This window comes from Fragaria vesca, linkage group LG7, assembly GCF_000184155.1.
Source record: "Fragaria vesca subsp. vesca linkage group LG7, FraVesHawaii_1.0, whole genome shotgun sequence".
NCBI lineage: Eukaryota > Viridiplantae > Streptophyta > Magnoliopsida > Rosales > Rosaceae > Fragaria > Fragaria vesca.
In genome coordinates this window covers 18,069,905-18,088,419 of record NC_020497.1, presented here as the reverse complement: position 1 = coordinate 18,088,419, position 18,515 = coordinate 18,069,905, and the positions used below count along the sequence as shown (strand labels likewise).

Here is an 18,515-nt window from a genome sequence, read left to right as displayed (position 1 = left end):
ATTAATATACCTATATAATATCATGCGTTTTTTAAAATAACTCCCGCTTAAAACTGGTGCTGTGAATCACGAATCTTATATATACCACATTTTCGGAGATCAATTTTCCCATCAAACCATTATCTTCCTGCTGCTAAATGCTAATGGAGAGCTTCAGATTCCTTCATGTCCTGACCCTTCTCCTTTTCATCAACCTTCTCCAACCTATCACTGTTGTAAGTTCACTTGGCAATGAAACCGATCACTTGGCCTTGCTCAAATTCAAAGAATCCATAGTCGCCGATCCACACGGGTTCTTGAACTCATGGAATGACTCCGTTCACTTCTGCAAATGGGGAGGAATTACTTGCGGCAGACGGCATCAGAGAGTAACAGCCTTGAAACTACTACATCTTGAGTTGCATGGAACGATATCACCCTACATCGGCAACCTCTCCTTTCTCAGGACCTTCAGCCTTCTCAACAACAGCTTCTCTGGCAAGATTCCGCAACAAGTTGATCATCTGTTCCGACTGCGAGATCTCACTCTAAGTTACAATACGTTGGAGGGGGAAATTCCTGTCAACCTGACCTTCTGTCGGGAACTAAGGATCATAAACAGTGCATCAAACCGCCTTACGGGTAAAATTCCTTCAGAGATTGGCTCGTTGATGAAGCTTGTTTTTCTCAATCTTCAGATTAACAATCTGACAGGAGGCATCCCACCTTCATTGGGAAATCTTTCATCACTCACAACTCTTTCTTTGTCTGGTAATAACTTGGTGGGCAATGTTCCAGAGGAACTAGGCGTATTGAAAAGTTTGTCTTTCTTTGGAATTAGTCTCAATAATCTTCATGGTATGATCCCTCCCTCCCTTTTTAACATATCATCTATGAACGTCTTCGTACTTACATCGAATAAGTTTGAGGGCAGTATACCACCTAGTATAGGCCTAAACATGCCTAATCTCCAAAAACTGTATCTCAGTGATAATGAATTCTCTGGACAAATCCCAGCTTCAATTTCCAATGCTTCTCAGCTTCAGGAGCTTGATCTCGGGGAAAATAATTTTGTTGGCCAAGTTCCGGCAAGTTTGGGAGTTCTTCCTAATCTCCAGTTCCTTAGCTTAGAGTTCAATAAGTTAGGAAGTAATTCATCTAATGATTTGGAATTTATAACATCCTTGACCAATTGCAGCATTATGGAAGTGCTTGCTCTGACTAGTAACAATTTCGGTGGTGTTTTACCCAACTCCGTAGCCAATTTCTCAACCCAACTGACTGGACTCTACCTTGGGAGCAATCAAATAGCAGGAACAATTCCTGAAACATTAGGACATCTCAAAAATTTAATATTATTGGCCCTGGATCATAACTTGTTCACAGGTAACATTCCAGCTTCTTTGGGAAAGTTAAGCAAGCTGCAAATTTTATCTTTATCTACCAATAGATTATCAGGTTGGATCCCATCTTCCTTAGGAAATCTCACCCAATTGTTTCGACTCCAGTTATACGCAAATGAATTAGAAGGAATCATTCCTCCTGATATTGGTAATTGTCAAAGTCTGCAGTTAATAGATCTGTCACACAATAATCTTAGTGGAGATATACCATCCCAGGTCATTGGCATGTCCTCCTTATCTGACTTACTCAACTTATCGCAAAACTCGCTAACTGGCAGCCTGCCTGTGGAAGTGGGTAAGTTAAAGAATATCAGGACATTAGACATCTCTGGAAACAATCTGACAGGAGAAATTCCAGAAAGCATTGGAGGCTGTCAAAGCCTTGAATCTCTTTCACTACAAGGGAACCTCTTTCAAGGAATCATACCTTCTTCTTTGGATTCCTTGAGAGGTCTTCAGTATCTAGATCTTTCACAAAACCACTTGTCAGGACATATTCCAAAAGACCTACAACGACTTCCGTTCTTAATCTATTTAAACCTTTCGCTCAATAATCTGGAGGGTGAGGTCCCGAAAGAAGGAGTTTTTCGAAACATCAGTGCAATATCATTGGCTGGAAATACTAAACTTTGTGGTGGTGTTTCAGAATTGCAGCTACCAGCATGCACCATAAATGTCCCAAAGTTGAGACAATTTCGTGGTTTCAAACTAAAGCTCACAATTTCTTTAGTCGTTGGATGCTCTCTTCTGTTTGCATTCCTCTTAGTTTTTTATTGGAGGAGGAACACTCTAAAGAAGGAACTATTATCTGAAGCGGAATCAATCAACTTCCTCTCAAAGGTTTCATACCAGACACTTCATCAAGTTACTGGCGGATTCTCTCCGAGCAACCAAATTGGATCAGGCGGTTTTGGCTCTGTATACAAAGGGATTCTTGATCAAGAAGAAAACATCGTTGTTGCCATAAAGGTCCTCAACCTTCAACAGAAAGGAGCTTCGAAGAGTTTCATGGCTGAATGCAACGCGCTGAGGAATATCCGGCACAGGAATCTTGTGAAGATCATTACATGTTGCTCCAGCACTGATTACAGTGGTAATGACTTCAAAGCTCTAGTATTTGAGTATATGTCAAATGCAAGCTTAGAAGGCTGGTTGTACAGAGAAAACCAACCAAGGAGTGGTTTGAACCTTCTTCAAAGACTCAATATTGTTGTTGATGTGGCTTCTGCACTGTGGTATCTTCATGATCACTGTGAACCACAAATTATTCACCGGGACTTGAAGCCAAGCAATGTTCTTCTGGACGGTGACATGGTTGCTCGTGTTGGTGATTTTGGGTTAGCAAGACTCATCCCACCGTCTACAGACTCTTCTGAAAATCAAACTAGTACAGTTGGGATAAAGGGAACCATTGGCTATGCTGCTCCAGGTAATTACTAATTTTCCCCCATATATAGTTACTAAATTACTGTACTGAGGTTCCTAATTTTACACATGCAGAACTGATATAGTTGATTGTTTTATGAATTGTAGAGTATGCAGTTGGTGTTGAGCCGTCAACACAAGGGGATGTATACAGTTATGGGATACTTGTGCTGCAATTGTTCACGGGAAGAAGACCCACTGATGAAATGTTTGTAGACGGTTGCAATATCCATACTTTTGTTAAGACATGCATACAAGGAAGGCTTATGGAAAGTGTAGATCCTACTCTTATTGCCACTCTAGAAGAAGAGACTACAATTTCCACAACAAACAATGAAGTGACTAGAATCCATGCTTTCAGCTATGATATCGAAACTGGTGGAGACAACATTGACAATCAGAATTCAAGCAGGATGAACAATTACGCGGGGAAGTGCATACTTCCAATCCTTAAGATTGGACTTGCATGCTCGGAAGAATCACCAAGGAATAGGATGTCTATGGAGGAAGTCCACAGAGACCTACACCGAATCAAAGATGCTTACAATGGTATCAGCATCCGTCGTGAGAGGCCAAGAAGAAGCTAAACAAGAGGCTAGGTGCTTTTATTTTCTTCTCTATGATTAGTGAAACAAAATGGTTTATTTTTTCTTTATTCTTTGTTGATTCTTTCATTTCCTCTTTATGACTGCACAATCCTCATGTTTTTGTGCAAACTTACACTGTTACACAGTATGGCATGGGAAGCACCTGGTGTAACAAATCAAAAACAAAAAATTAGGGCCCCTGCTGTCACAACTCAGACGGCCTGCACTTGGGGAAAGGCCGGCTATGATCGAGGCTGATTCCAATTTCCAAGACCAAATTTGACGTCCACCATAAATTAATGGCGTTTAAGTACAAATCTTTGAATTGATCTCCCTCCCTGCGTCAGCAAAACATATAATACCTGAGAAAGCGCGCACCAAGTCTTTGGTACATGTAATTAGTCTCTCTGACTCTCTCTGCTCCCAGAGTCAACAACACACTGATAATGACTGATGAGTCATACCCGAAAACTCTGCTACATGTACACGAGGTTCAAAGATCAACTTGATCAAGTTGGTTTTAGAAAGATCAACTTGATTTTCCTTTGCCTGATTTTCCCATCACCGAGCCACAAGCTTCCTACTGCTTATATAACAAACTGAATGGATAACTTTAGATACCTGCATGTCCTCGCCCTTCTCCTTTTCACCAATCTTCTCCAACCTACCGCTGTCGTAAGTTCATTTGTCAATGAAACCGATCACTTGGCTTTGCTCAAATTCAAAGAATCCATAGTCGCCGATCCACACGGGTTCTTGAACTCATGGAATGACTCCGTTCACTTCTGCAAATGGGGAGGAGTCACTTGTGGCAGACGGCATCAGAGAGTAACAGGATTGAACCTATCAGACGCTGATCTGAATGGGACCATATCACCCTACATAGGCAACCTATCCTTTCTTAGGTTCATCAGCCTTCCAAGGAACAAGTTCGCTGGCTTGATTCCGCAACAAGTTGGTCAATTGTTCCGACTACGACGTCTCCATCTCGATACCAACATGTTAGAGGGGGGAATTCCAGTCAACCTGACCTTCTGTCCAGAACTGAGTGTCATAAGTATCCGAGAAAACCGCCTTAAGGGCGATATTCCATCAGAGATTGGCTCGTTGACGAAGCTTGTGTTTCTTAATCTAGGGAGAAACAATCTGACAGGACGCGTCCCACCTAACTTGGGAAATCTTTCATCACTCGAAACCCTTGGCTTGGGAGAGAACAATCTGGTTGGCACAGTTCCAGAGGAGATGGGACAACTGAGAAACCTAAGGTTTTTCAGTATTCATTTTTGTATTCTCTCTGGTATGTTGCCTCCCTCCCTTTTTAACATGTCATCTATGCAAGTCTTTTCATTTACGGGTAATAAGTTTAAGGGTATTGTTCCACTTCCACCCAGTATAGACCTAAACATGCCTCATCTCCACACAATGTTCCTCGGCGGAAATGAATTCTCTGGACAAATCCCGGCTTCTTTTGCCAATGCTTCTAAGCTTCGAGCGCTTGATATTTCGAAAAATAATTACGTTGGGCAAGTTCCCACAAGTTTTGGAGTTTTACCTAATCTCCAATTGCTCAATTTAGGGAGGAATAATCTAGGAAGTAATTCTTCTAATGATTTGGAATATATAACATTCCTCACAAATTGCAGTAATTTGGAACTACTTTCTCTGGCTGTTAATAATTTTGGAGGTGTTTTACCCAACTCTGTAGCCAATTTCTCAACCCAACTTACTCAACTCTACCTTGGGGGCAATCAAATAGTGGGAACGATTCCTGAAACATTAGGAAATCTCAACAGTTTAATATTCTTGGGCCTTGAAAACAACTTGTTCACGGGTATCATTCCATCTTCTTTTGGGAAGTTACAAAATCTGCAAATTTTATCTTTATCTACCAATAGATTATCAGGTTGGATCCCATCTTCCTTAGGAAACCTCACCCATTTGTTTAGACTCCAGTTATACGCAAATGAATTAGAAGGAATCATTCCTCCAGATATTGGTAATTGTCAAAGTCTGCAGATAATTAATCTATCACACAATAATCTTAGTGGAGATATACCATCCCAGGTCATTGGCATGTCCTCCTTATCTGGCTTACTCAACTTATCGCAAAACTCGCTAACTGGCAGCCTGCCTGTGGAAGTGGGTAAGTTGAAGAATATCAGGATACTTGACATCTCAGGAAACAATCTAACCGGAGAAATTCCAGAAACCGTTGAGGAATGTCAGAGCCTTGAATTTCTTCACCTACAAGACAATCTCTTTCAAGGTAGGATACCTTCTTCTTTGACTTCTTTGAAAGGTCTTCAGTATGTAGATCTTTCGAAGAACAACTTGTCAAGCCAAATTCCCAAAAATCTTCAGAGACTTCCATTTTTGATATATTTGAACCTTTCGTTCAATAATTTGGAGGGCGAGGTACCGAAAGAAGGAGTTTTCCGAAACATCAGTGCAATATCATTGAATGGAAATACCAAACTATGTGGTGGTGATTTGGCATTGCGGCTACCAGCTTGCCCCATCAATGTGCTAAAGAAGAAGAAGTTCAATGGTTTAAAACTATATTTCACCATTTCTTTAGTCGTTGGATGCTCTCTTCTGTTTGCAATCATCTCTGCACTTTATTGGAGAAAAAAAACTCAAAAGTCGACAAAACAACTATCTGCATTACCGTCAATCAATTTCCTTTCCAGGGTTTCATATCAGAGACTTCATCAAGCTACTGGCGGATTCTCTCTGAGCAATCAAATTGGATCAGGCAGTGTTGGCTCTGTATACAAAGGGATTCTCGATGAACAAGAAAACAGTGTAGTTGCCATAAAGGTCCTCAACCTTGAACAGAAAGGAGCTTTCAAGAGCTTTGTGGCTGAATGCAATGCATTGAGAAATATCAGGCACAAGAATCTTGTGAAGATCTTAACATGTTGCTCCAGCACGGATCACGATGGCAATGACTTCAAAGCTCTTGTATTTGAGTATAAGTCTAATGGAAGTTTAGAGGAGTGGCTGCATAGTGAAAACCAATCAAGGAGTTTGAACCTTCTTCAAAGACTGAATATTGCTGTTGATGTGGCTTCTGCATTGTGTTACCTTCATGACCATTGCGAACCGCAAATTATTCACCGTGACATGAAGCCAAGCAATGTTCTTCTAGATGAAGACATGGTTGCTTGTGTAAGTGATTTTGGGTTAGCTAGACTCATCCCAGCAACCGCAGACTCCTCTGAGAATCTAAGCAGCACAGTTGGGATCAATGGAACCATCGGCTATGCTGCTCCAGGTAACAATTTTGCATAATATAATTATTTCATGAATTTCAATCTACAAGTTTTATTTGAGATTAAGATATGAATACGGACCTAAGTAAAACAAATACCTGCATATTTTTATTTTTTTGAATTAAGAGGTCATACTTTATTGCAAAAAGAAATGTATTACATCTGGACTATTTCAGCTGCTACTGCAGTCTGAAGAAAAGAAGGAACTGAAAAATAAAAAGTTTCTGAACTAAATTGCTTGGAGTTTGAAGCCATCACATGAGCCACATTGTTTGCAGTACGCCTGACATACTGGACCTTGATTGTAGGATGATTATGGAGTAGTATCCCAACCTCGTCATAGATCCTTCCAAGAGCCGAAAGGTTAAATGCAGACTGCTGCAAAAGTTGTTGAGCAACAACTTGTGCATCAGTTTCGATCATAGCAGGAACAAAATGATTTGTTACTGCAAACAAAATAGCCTGCTTGCAAGCCATCAACTCCATATGCTCAGCTGAGAGTATACCAGCAAAACTCATCCCACCCCCAGCAATAAAACCTCCCAAAAAATCCCTTACCACAAAACCCGTGCTGCCACAACTATTGTGATTTATAAAAGATCCATCTACATTGATCTTAAAAGTCCCAGCAGGTGGAGGTTTCCATTTCTGTATTTTCAAAACAGAACGACTGTTATTTATTAGTGTCACTGAACGAAATTCTTGCACTCTAGACATAGCTGCAATCACTGTATCCAGCGCACTTCCCCTTTTATCATTCCAAACTCTATTATTTCTTTCCTTCCACACACTCCATAACAAAAAAATCATCTCTCCAAAAGCAGAACTAGACAACTCCCTTGAGCATGAGTTCAACCAATCCGCCAAATTAAAATGTAATACCAAAGGGTTAAGACAAACCTGTGATAAAACACCATTTGATCGCAATACCTCTCTAGTAAAAGGGCAGTCCCTACACAGGTGCAAAGTAGATTCCATTGTATCCAAACACAAAGGACAATTTATGGACTCCAGCTCCACATGTTTGGATTGCAACCTCTCAAGTGACGGTAAAATGTTGTGACACACCCTCCATATATTTACTTTTGCACCAGTAGGTACATTAGCTTTCCAAACCTTTTTCCAAAAACTTACCCCCACATTGAGAGCAGAATGTTGATATGCAGAAGAATGAGCAAAAGAGTGTCGATAAGCAGTTTTCACAGTAAATATGCCTTGCTTTTCCAATCTCCAAACTACTCTATCTTCCACTGTCTCATGCGGTAAGGGAATAGCTAATATGGCATTAGCTACCTCTCCAGTAAAAGTCGCCCTAACTGAAAACTCATTCCATCCACCACTATGAGTCAAGAGCTCATTGACATAACCTACTGAGTTATTGAGAATTGAAGCATCAGAGGGTCTGAAATTTGGAATACCTGGGATCCATGCATTGTCAGTGATATGGACTGACCTACCATCCCCTATCTGCCAGTAGCTACCTTCCCTCAATAGTCTCCTAGTTGATACAATACTCCTCCATGAGAAAGATGGTGCAGTATGATCAGGCGCATTCCAAAAAGAGTTGTTTGGAAAATATTTGGCCTTATATAATCGAGCCACCAAAGAATCTGGATGATTTACTACTCTCCAGGCTTGTTTTGCGAGCATTGCTGAATTAAACTCTGTTAGACTACGGAAGCCTAAACCACCTTCCTCCTTCGGAGAGCAGAGAGCTTTCCAATTTTTCCAGTGTATCTTTCTTTTTTCTGTAGTACTCCCCCACCAAAATTTAGCACAAAGTTGTTCCAAATCCTCACAAAAACTTTTGTAAGTTGAAACACACTCATAGCATAAGTAGGTAGAGCCTGAGCCACCACACGAATCAGGATATCTCTCCCTGCACCACTCAGGAGCTTTCCCTGCCAATTAGAGATTTTTTTCGACAACTTCTCCTTGATAAATTGAAAAATGGCAGTCTTTTTCCTTCCAACATAGGTTGGCAGTCCCAAATATTTTTCATGGGAGTCTACTACTAAAACTCGCATCATACTAGCAATTGTCTCCTGCATTTGCACCCCAACATTTTTACTAAAAACCAATGAGCTAACAAATACCTGCATATATTGTAGCTTGAATTTAAAATCATACTAGTATGATCATAAATGAAACTTTGCGAGCTAGTTAGGTTCCAAATTGTACACAGTCAACCGATATACTTGATTGTTTTATGAATTGCAGAGTATGCTGTTGGTGTAGAGCCATCAACACAAGGGGATGTGTACAGTTATGGGATACTTGTGCTGCAATTGTTCACCGGAAGAAGACCCACTGATCAAATATTTGTAGACGGTGACAATATCCATACTTTTGTTAAGACCGCCATACAAGGGAGAATTATGCAAATTGTGGATCCTGCTCTTATTGCCACTCGAGAAGAAGAGACTGCAACTTCAACAACAAACAATGAAGGGACCAAGATCGATGATCACAACAATGAAATCATAGTAGATGAAGAAAACGTTGACAGTGAGAGCTTAAGCAAGATGAACACTTATTTGTGGAAGTGCATTCTTCCAACCCTTAAGATTGGAGTTGCATGCTCGGAAGAATCACCAAGGAATAGAATGTCGATGGAGGAGGTCCTCAGGGAGCTACACCGTATCAAGAATGCTTACAATGCTATTCCGTCAAGAGAGGCCAAGAAGAAGCTAAACATAAGGTGCATTATTTTCTTCTTCATGATTAGTGAAACAAAATAATCCTCATTTCATTCACTCATTTCCTCTTTAGGCTGTATAATCCTCATGTTTTTGTGCAGAAACAGTAAGGTATCATTGGTATGAGAAGCGAGGCGGCAACATTCTCTGAGTTGTACACTCGTACTACAGAAGACTTCTAAAGCCGGCCAGGATATTAGTGTAGAAGAAATAAGTACTTGCTTCTAACAAGTGAATGCTTGATTTTAATTCCTAGGTTATGAGTTGTTGGTTGTGTACATTTCCTCTAATATCCAATGGAGACTACTATTGTTGTAACAATAAGTATATGTAATAAGTGATTCATATAATCCAATAGGTTTGTAAGAATGGTTAAATTATCAAATAACGCATGCACGCTACATATGACCGTGCGGTTTGAACCTATAATCTCAAAGTTGTTAACTAAACACCTTAATTAGCCAGCTAGACCACAGCTCACTCACGGGCAAAGAATAGTTCTGAAACCAACCTAGTCCATCAGTGTACCTTTATTTACAAAACAAAGCAGTCAACGGACCCAATTCTAAATACCAAAACTTCATAGGACACAATTCTAATTACTAAAACTCTCACAATTTTTTTCCAGGAATTTCCGGAAAAAAAATTTAATATAAAAACAAAATATTTACAATAAAGTCTAGCTCACACAGATATTTTGATCTTCTTCTCCTATAGACCTATACCTTCGTTTCTTAACAGCTTCGATTCCATGCGCTCCTCCCATCAAAATCTCCAATGGCGAGTCTATGGCGGGCCGCGACGGGCCTGACCGACAAGCCCGACAACCACGACGGCGTGGAGTTCTAGTCAAACCCGGGAGTGGACGGGGTGTTGACCAAGCAAGGCGAGTACATCAAGACGTGGCGTCGCCGCTGGTTCGTCCTCAAGCAAGGCAAGCTCTTCTGGTTCAAGGACTCGACCGTCACGCGCAAGTCGAAGTCACGCGGCGTGATCCCGGTGGCCACGTGCCTGACGGTGAGGGGCGCGGAGGACGTGCTGAACAATCAATACGCGTTCGAGCTCTCCACGCGCTCCGAGACCATGTACTTCATCGCCGATTCTGAGAAGGAGAAGGAGGACTAGATCAACCCGATCGGACGGTCCATCGTGCAGCAGTCCAGGTCCGTCACGGATTCGGAGGTCGTCGATTACGATAGCTACAAGAACTAGAAGAAGAAGAAAGGCTTTTAGGTTAGTTGTAATTTCGGCACGTGCATAAAAATCTCTCTGTTTGTTCTTTCTTCTCTGCTTGGTTTTTATTTGCATGGATCTGCTTGGGTTTTTCCCTAAGCCTGCCACGTCATGGTATCACAATCCAGTGGATAGAAATACAAGTCTTAAAAAACTGAAGTTGCCAGTGGATAGAAATACAAGTCTTCAAAAACTGAAGTTGTGCCGAGAAGTATGTGATTTCTAATGCATATCCGGATATCCCTCTCATGAGTCTCATCTCATCCAAAACAGGTTCTATTTAATTTGAATCGAAAATAAAATAAAATGATCCAAAACAAACCTAAACCAAACAGGTTACTCCCTCCTTGCCGATGAGCCCGTCTCAAACCTAGTAAACTGGGTAGGAATTCAACGACGGCGTGCCCATTTTGGACTGGAATCCGTAAATCCTCTTCCCTTTCCGCTTCCCTTTTCTGGGCTTTTTCGTCAGACGTCAATGTCAGAACCGGAGAATCCAGCAGCGAAAACAACCCGCCAATGGAGCCAATGACGAGGTCCTCATTGACGAACAAGAAAAGTTGGCCTACGAAGTCGCTCCCGGTGTTGCCAGACGGCTCCAAGACTGGGCTTGATTCGTCGGAGGTTAAGAACACGGTGGTGTGAGAGAAATAAATCCGGTTTTGTGGTTTTGCTGTGTGGAAAATTAGGAGCTTTATTGGTATCTGGTTTAAAGGTATTGGCTTGTTTTTAAGCTTGGGGGTATGGGTTTTGGAGTGAAGTGAAGTATATGGGGTTTTGGCTTTTAGAAAAAAGAGAGGAGGATTTAGTTCATATCAGTTCTGGGTTAGTCGGTTAGATGCAATTTCAAGGTAAAGGGTTTGGCTTTTAACTTGTTCATGTGGAAACAGTGGGGACTTGAGTTTCTATTTGCAAGTAGTTTGTTGTGTTTAGTTTTATCATGCTAAGGTTCTGGGTTTTATATGCTCCTTGTTTTGAGATGTATATGGATTTGTTTTGTGTGGGTGAGATGATAAACTCAGTTTGTATAGAGATAGAGAAGAGATTGGTTTGGCTAACACGAAGAACAAGAAACAAAAAAGAGAATTAATATACAAGGCTAAATGGGTCATTCGACTTCATTTTGGTGTCTACACGTGAGCAAACAAACGGTTCTGTTACGAAAATTTAACAGAGGTATCTCACTGATGTCAAAATCATTTTTCAGGTATCATGTTGACCTTGGCACAATAGTTTAGGGACTGTTAATGAATTTTTCTCTTGCAATAGAAAATTTCACTAAAGTCACTTTCGCAACATTTTTTGTAACACAAGTCCACCTTAATATTTTTACCCATATAAGTCCACTTTTAAGCCTAAACCTGTCATTTTATTTTTACGATGTTCCTAAAATACCCTTGTTTCCCTACAAATCAATTTTTCTCTCTTCTCACATCCTTTTCAGTACTCCTCTCTCTCTCTATGTTCCTCTTCCCTCTCTTCTCCGGTCTCGAATATCCGGCCATGGCGGCGTCTCAGGCCAACACCAGCTCGACGACGATGGCTTGGTGCCGCTTGATAGATGACAAGGAAGCAGGCTCGACCTCGACGTCGCCAGATCGACGACGAAGCCTTGACCTCGACCTCGACGCCACCGGCTCGACGACAACGCCTCGACCTCGACGTCGCCAAATCGACGATGCCTCGATCTCGACGTCGCCAGATCGACGATGCCTCGATCTCGACGTCGCCAAATCGACGACGAAGCCTTGACCTCAACCTCGACGTCGCCGGATCGACGACGACGCACCTTGACCTCGATGTCTATTGCGTCCAATTCCATCGATGACAACTTCTGATTTGACCTCGACGGGATCTCTGAAACCATATGGCTCGCCGGCTCATCCTTGTGGCTCGTCTGGTCCTTGACGGCTATGATCGCCTTCCGCCGACGATTCGAGATCCGTACAGCTTGGATGCCGCCGTTGACTCAATGACAAGTCCTGGACGACGCCGCTTCAAAGATGTCGCTCCTATTGGAGGTGACTGTTCTGTATATTTTTGACACATTGGTAATAGCTTTCATTATGCTTGGTAGTAGATTTTGTTGCCGAAAACATTAGCTATTGGCTTTGTTTGGAGGTAATAGTTTTTGTTGATGGTGGTAGTAGTTTTTGTTGATGGTGGTAGTAGCTTTTATTACTTGCGGTAGTAGTTTTTGTTACTGACGACAATATCTTTTGTGACTTCGTCGTCAGAGGTCATTGGAAATCTCACTATAGTAACTTTTGTAGCTGGGGGTGGTAGCTTTTATAATTGGTGATAGTAGCTTAGCTTTTTTTGTTGGTGACAATAGCTTTTTTTCTGCTTGGTAGTAGTTTTTCATATGTTTGGTAGTATCTTTTATAGGTGGTGACAGTAGCTTTTGTTCTACCTTGTAGTAGTTTTTCATTTGCTCGGTAGTATCTTTTATAGCTGGTTATAGTAGCTTTTTCGTTGGTGATAGTAACTTTTCATATGCTCGGTAGTATCTTTTATAGCTAGTGACAATATCTTTTGTGACCTCGTCGGAGGTCGTCGGAATCTCAACATAGTAGCTTTTGTAGCTGGTGGTAGTAGCTTTTGTTATGTTCGGTAATATTTTTTGTTGCTGGCGATAGTATCTTTTGTGACCTATCCGGAGGTTGCCGGAAATCTCACCATAGTAGCTTTTATAGCCGGTGGTAGTAGCTTTTATAGCCTGTGGTAGTAGCTTTTGTTGCTGGTGACAGTATCTTTTGCAATCTTTTGTTGTCAGTGGTAGTAGTTTTCTTTGCTGGTGGTAGTAGTTTTTGTTGCTATCGGTAGTAGCTTTCTTTGTTGGTGGCAGTAGCCTTTTTTGTTATCGGTAGTATATTTTATTGTCGGTGGTAGTAGCTTTCTTTGTTGGTGGTAGTAGCTTTTGTTGCTATCGGTAGTAACTTTCTTTGCTGGTGGCAATAGTTTTTTTTCTATCGATAGTATCTTTTGTTGTCAGTGGTAGTAACTTTTGTGGTCGCTAGAATCCACACAGATGGTCGGCCGAAAAGTTCGCCGGAGGTCAGCCGGAGACCTCGCCGAAGGTCAACCGGAGACCATTTGTAGTTGTTGACTTTTTACATTAGTGGTATTTTTGTAAATATAAGAGAGAAAATCTAATTTTTTTTGGTTGGATGGCAGTCTGTAATTTTGTTGAACTTTAATACCTAATATAAGACTCTATTTAGGCTTGGGTAGACTTATATAGGTAAAAATGTTTAGGTGGACCTATATGGGAGAAAATGTCTCCAAGTGGACTTATATGTAATTGGCCCTAATTGCAAAGCATATCAGAGAAGAAGACAGAGGAATAGATCAGCTGTTTCATGTCCACGTTGGTGTTTTGCAAGTTTTCATTTAGAACCGTTAGATGTCTTTTTGGTGACGTGGCAGACTCATAAAAAACCCAAGCAGATCCAAGCAGAGAAGCTATATTAGATTTTATTGGGTTTTCTCCTGTGTTGAATTTGGCTGCTTTGATTTTTAGGGTTTAATCCCAACACTACCAGAAGAAAGGCTTTAGCCGACGAAATTTTAATTTCATCGGGTAAAGAATTTTTTCGTCGGCTATAGTCTGTGCACTATAGCCGACGACTTTTAAAAATACTTTACCCGACGAATTTTTTCGTCGGCTAAAACCTAAGTAAAAATTCGTCGGCTAACCGCATCTTAGCCGGCGAATACCCTAATATTTCGTCGGCTAAACCCTAAACCCTAATGGTGATATATTTTTTATACGACTTGTTGCGTCTCATCGATTTGAAACTATTTTCAGTTGAAAGTCCGGCCAAAATACGTAATTTAGACGGTCCAATGACCTTTTCCTTGCGTTTAGGGGTTTGACTTATGGGATTGACCGTCCGAATCGAGCCCTTAACCTTGTCGGATCAAGTTGAATTTTTTCTCATACATGTATTTTATCATGATGGTCAGATTCGGATTTTCGTTTCTCAAGTTTGATCATCACAATCACAACATGCCTACTAATGTTGTATAACTTGTTTACCAAGTGTTAAGTAAATGTTCCGTTTCAAAAACAAACTATACGTAGATCCTTCAAACGCAAAAAAGTCGTGAAATAAGATATGACCCAAATGGTGAAATATGTCTACGGTTGAAAAATCACGGTATTCCGGTAAAGTCTCGGTGTCGATAGTTGCGGTCAATGCAATTTACCCTTATTATTCACTATGCTGTAGATTTGACGTTCGGCGTCTGATTGACTATTGTGATACCTTTCCGGAAGCGTAACGGCCTTACGAGTCAAACTCATCATTTTCCCATGACATACGGGCCTTTTTGGCCATCCGAGTCCGTTTAGGGCTTCAAAATGCAGTTTTCTTATTTCCGATTAGAGTTGACTGTTTCGATCGAGCCCTTAACGTTGTCGAATCCAGTTGAATTTTTTACCATAGACATCTTTCGTCATAATGATCATATCTGACGGTCGAATTTTGGTTTGTAAATTTTAGTCATCGGAATCACAACGTGTCTACTATTTACCGTTATTATTCCCTATCGGGAGCCCTATCGTCGGACGGTAAATGTCTCAAAATTTTTATATGGGCAGTTGCGTCTCATCTACGTGAGATTTTTTCATGTGGAAGGTCTGACCAAACTACGTAATATAGAGGGAGATATGAGCGTTTTCGTGTGATAAGTAACGATGGATTATGGTTGACCGTTTCGATCGAGCCCTTAACGTTGTCGGATCCAGTTGAATTTTTTATCATAGACATATTTCGTCATAATGATCATATCTAACGGTCCAATTTGGGTTTGTGAATTTTAGTCATCGGAATCACAACGTGTCTACTAATGTTGTATAACTTGTTTAGTAGGTTATACAACTTTGTGAACGAACTCTACATAGAAAGCAAAATTATCAAAAATCTCGTGAAATAAGATGTGTTCATAATGGTGAAATACGGCTATGGTTCAAAAATCACGTAAATCGGGTAACGTCTCGGTGCCGATAGTAGCGGTCAACCCTATTTACCGTTATTATTCCCTATGGGGAGCCCTATCGTCGGAAGGTAAATGTCTCAAAATTTTTATATAGGCGGTTGCGTCTCATCTACCTGAGAGTTTTTCGTGTGGAAGGTTTGACCAAACTACATAATATAGAGGGAGATATGAGCGTTTTCGTAAATTTATAGACTTTAGCCGACGAGATATTAAAAAAGTCGTCGGCTAAGGTCAAAAAATTTTTGGCGGCAAACCAAATTTGGATGAAAATTTTTAAATGACTTTAGCCGACGAAAATATATGAAAAGTCGTTGGCTAAAGTCGAAAAAACATTTGGCGGCAAACCAAATTTAGAGGAAAATTTTCAATGGACTTTAACCGACAAAAATAAAGAATTTCGTCGGGTAAAGTTCTTTATATAGGTGGATGGTAAGAAGTAGAAAATCAGAAATGCATGGACTGTTTCGCCTGCCGGATTTTCTTCTCGGCCTAGCTCCGCAGTCAAGCCACCGGAGACCGCCACACTTGTCCCAAAAGCTTCGCCGTCGTCTCTACTTCATTGCTGGACAGGTGGTGCATCGAGTGGCGCCGCCGTGAGGGATAAATCGAGCTCCAAAACTCCGCCGGTTCGGATTCGGTGTCGATCGAATTTCTCCTTCCTCAGGTCACCATTTGGTGAGTTCTATATATGGATAAGTTGAGTTTGATTAGTATTACATTCCCCTAGAATTTGGTAGCTCGATTCGGTGTGTGTGAGGAGAATCGAAGATTTGAAGTTTTTAGGGTTTAAAATTGGGGATTTTTATATTTTGATTCAATTGACCTATTTACGCTTAGAATTGGGCTTGGACTTCATCTAGAAAGTTGTTCGAAATGTTGAGAGGAAGATTCTGTCAAATTTTGGTGGTGATTGGAGGTGGCCGAAAGTTTCTGCAGTTTTTTTTTTTCAAAAACCAGCAATTTTAGCCGACGATACTATAGCCGACGAATTAAGTTAACAGGCCGACGAAACTTTTTCGTCGGCTAAAGTGCTTGTCCTGGTAGTGCAATTTGGGATTTGTTATATATTAAGTTTGATTTGATTAGTATGAATTTTTTAAGATTGCTCGTTATACCCAGTGATATCTCCTCTAAATTGTGCATAAATAGGCATTGCAAAATCTAAAGGATTATTTGTCTAAGCTAACTTGACCACCCAATCAGCTCATTTAGAACTTCTCTTAAATGACTGATACCATTTCTGGACTATTCTAGTTAAGGTTGACTCATAATATGTATGAGCATCGTCGTATTCATAATTTGATAATACTAGAGTCTGAGTAAACTTTAAACTAGCAACCCAGTTATCTATTGTCTTTCTTTTATCTCCTACCTTGTCTAAATCCAAATAAACCTCTCTTTCGGACACTGACTGTCCCCATTTGGGTTCTGTAGGGATATACTTATGAGAACTTCGCTCCTTGTTCTTTCATGTAGGAGCTTGTCCTTTTGGAAGTTTGATATTCTTTTCTCAAACTATTTTGGTTGGATAGTTCATAATATTCTAAACTATGATATGACTACCATCTAGAGGAGCCTGCCTTTTAACTTCTCTTGTATCCATGGAGGATAATGTATTTGACTCTTCTTTTGCTGCTTGATAAGAAAGAATCTTCCTCTTATTCTTTCCAAGTCGAATTTGAGAAATTTTATTCATGATTTTCTCCAATTCTATAGATTCATAAGTCTTAGCTTGTGCATATAATTCTTTTAGTTCTCCTGCTCTAAGCATTTTCATAGGTACCTTTTAGTATCTTCTTCCTCAAAGGATTCTTCATGAAAAATTGATTTAGTTCTAGAGGAACTAGCTTCTTCATAATTATCAAATGAATGTCTATGAAACTGTAAACTTATTTTTCCTCCCATTTCTGCATAAATTGAAGCATTGGTGCTTTCAAGCTGTTTAACAGGAGGGGTCATATTTCATTCTTTTGAGAATGTTACTTCATGCCATTTTGTGACATGTTTTTGCTGAGAATTATTTTTCGGGTTGGTGAGAACAAATGTAGTCATCCCAGGGCTATTTAGAAATTGGTGTTGAGAGTTACATTTGAACTCATCAACTTATAATAGATTCAATAATCTATTGCAAGTTCTATCATTCCGTTCTTCATAAAAATCCTATATGTCTTAATTCTCAGTCTTAGACAGTGAGCGGCATTTCTGAGATGTGTTGTGAAGTTTGGAAACACATTGAAATATGCAACTTGGTTGCACAAGGAAGCTTCACCCGAGTCACCCCCTAAAAGATTTAGTGAGTCCCAGCTGTCTCATTTCATTCAATATTTCATATCTTGTGTTATAGTAATCTGAAAGACTTAAACACAAGTCTTAAGACATACGATCAGGTGTCTTGAGGTCTTTCACACCGTAGAAATTGGGAGGGTGGCAGAACTCCACTAGTTAATTAGTGCAGGGCAGCTTTCCAAGTTTCTTCAACTAGACCTCATTTCCTCAGTCCACTAATTATACTGTGTTTAGTGTTATCCATTTTCTTCACCACCAAAACTTTGCGTCTTGAGCATCATCATTCCCCCATCATTTTCCTGCTGCTTCTGGAAACTGAAACTCAATGGAAGTTCCTAAACGGCTACAAGTCTAAGTAAATTCATCTAGCACATCTGAAATTAGGGTAAATCCTTATTCCATATTGGCATAACTTACTCAAACTTTTAGGCGAGCTAAGAATACACCCTTTCTCGATCATTTTGTTTCTATTAACCATTACATTTCCTTGTGTTATAGCAATCCAGTAGCGGCGCTGGCGTAGACCTTGTTCAGCCTGTAGTAGCTTGAACTTGTTCATTTCAATTAATATTCAATCTTCATAGACATTACTTACCAGCTAGTGATTACTTTCATTTCACAGTT

At 40.4% G+C, this 18,515-nt stretch overlaps 2 protein-coding genes and 1 pseudogene across 2 annotated transcripts; all 3 read left to right on the top strand.

Annotated features, from left to right (window-relative positions):
* The first annotated feature begins 143 nt into the window (after nucleotides 1–143).
* LOC101296821 (putative receptor-like protein kinase At3g47110-like) lies at nucleotides 144–3,394 on the top strand. The gene is made up of 3 exons (XM_004308882.1): nucleotides 144–1,464; nucleotides 2,026–2,811; nucleotides 2,916–3,394. Exons 1-3 carry the CDS (start codon nucleotides 144–146, stop codon nucleotides 3,392–3,394), a joined length of 2,586 nt encoding a protein of 861 aa, XP_004308930.1.
* A 603-nt stretch (nucleotides 3,395–3,997) lies between these two features.
* On the top strand, nucleotides 3,998–9,494 carry LOC101296531 (probable LRR receptor-like serine/threonine-protein kinase At3g47570-like). Its single transcript, XM_004308881.1, has 3 exons — nucleotides 3,998–6,567; nucleotides 8,966–9,370; nucleotides 9,470–9,494. The coding sequence occupies exons 1-3, from the start codon at nucleotides 3,998–4,000 to the stop codon at nucleotides 9,492–9,494; spliced, it is 3,000 nt and encodes a 999-aa protein (XP_004308929.1).
* Nucleotides 9,495–10,145: 651 nt separating this feature from the next.
* Nucleotides 10,146–10,894, top strand: LOC101298069 (annotated as a pseudogene).
* Nucleotides 10,895–18,515: the final 7,621 nt, after the last annotated feature.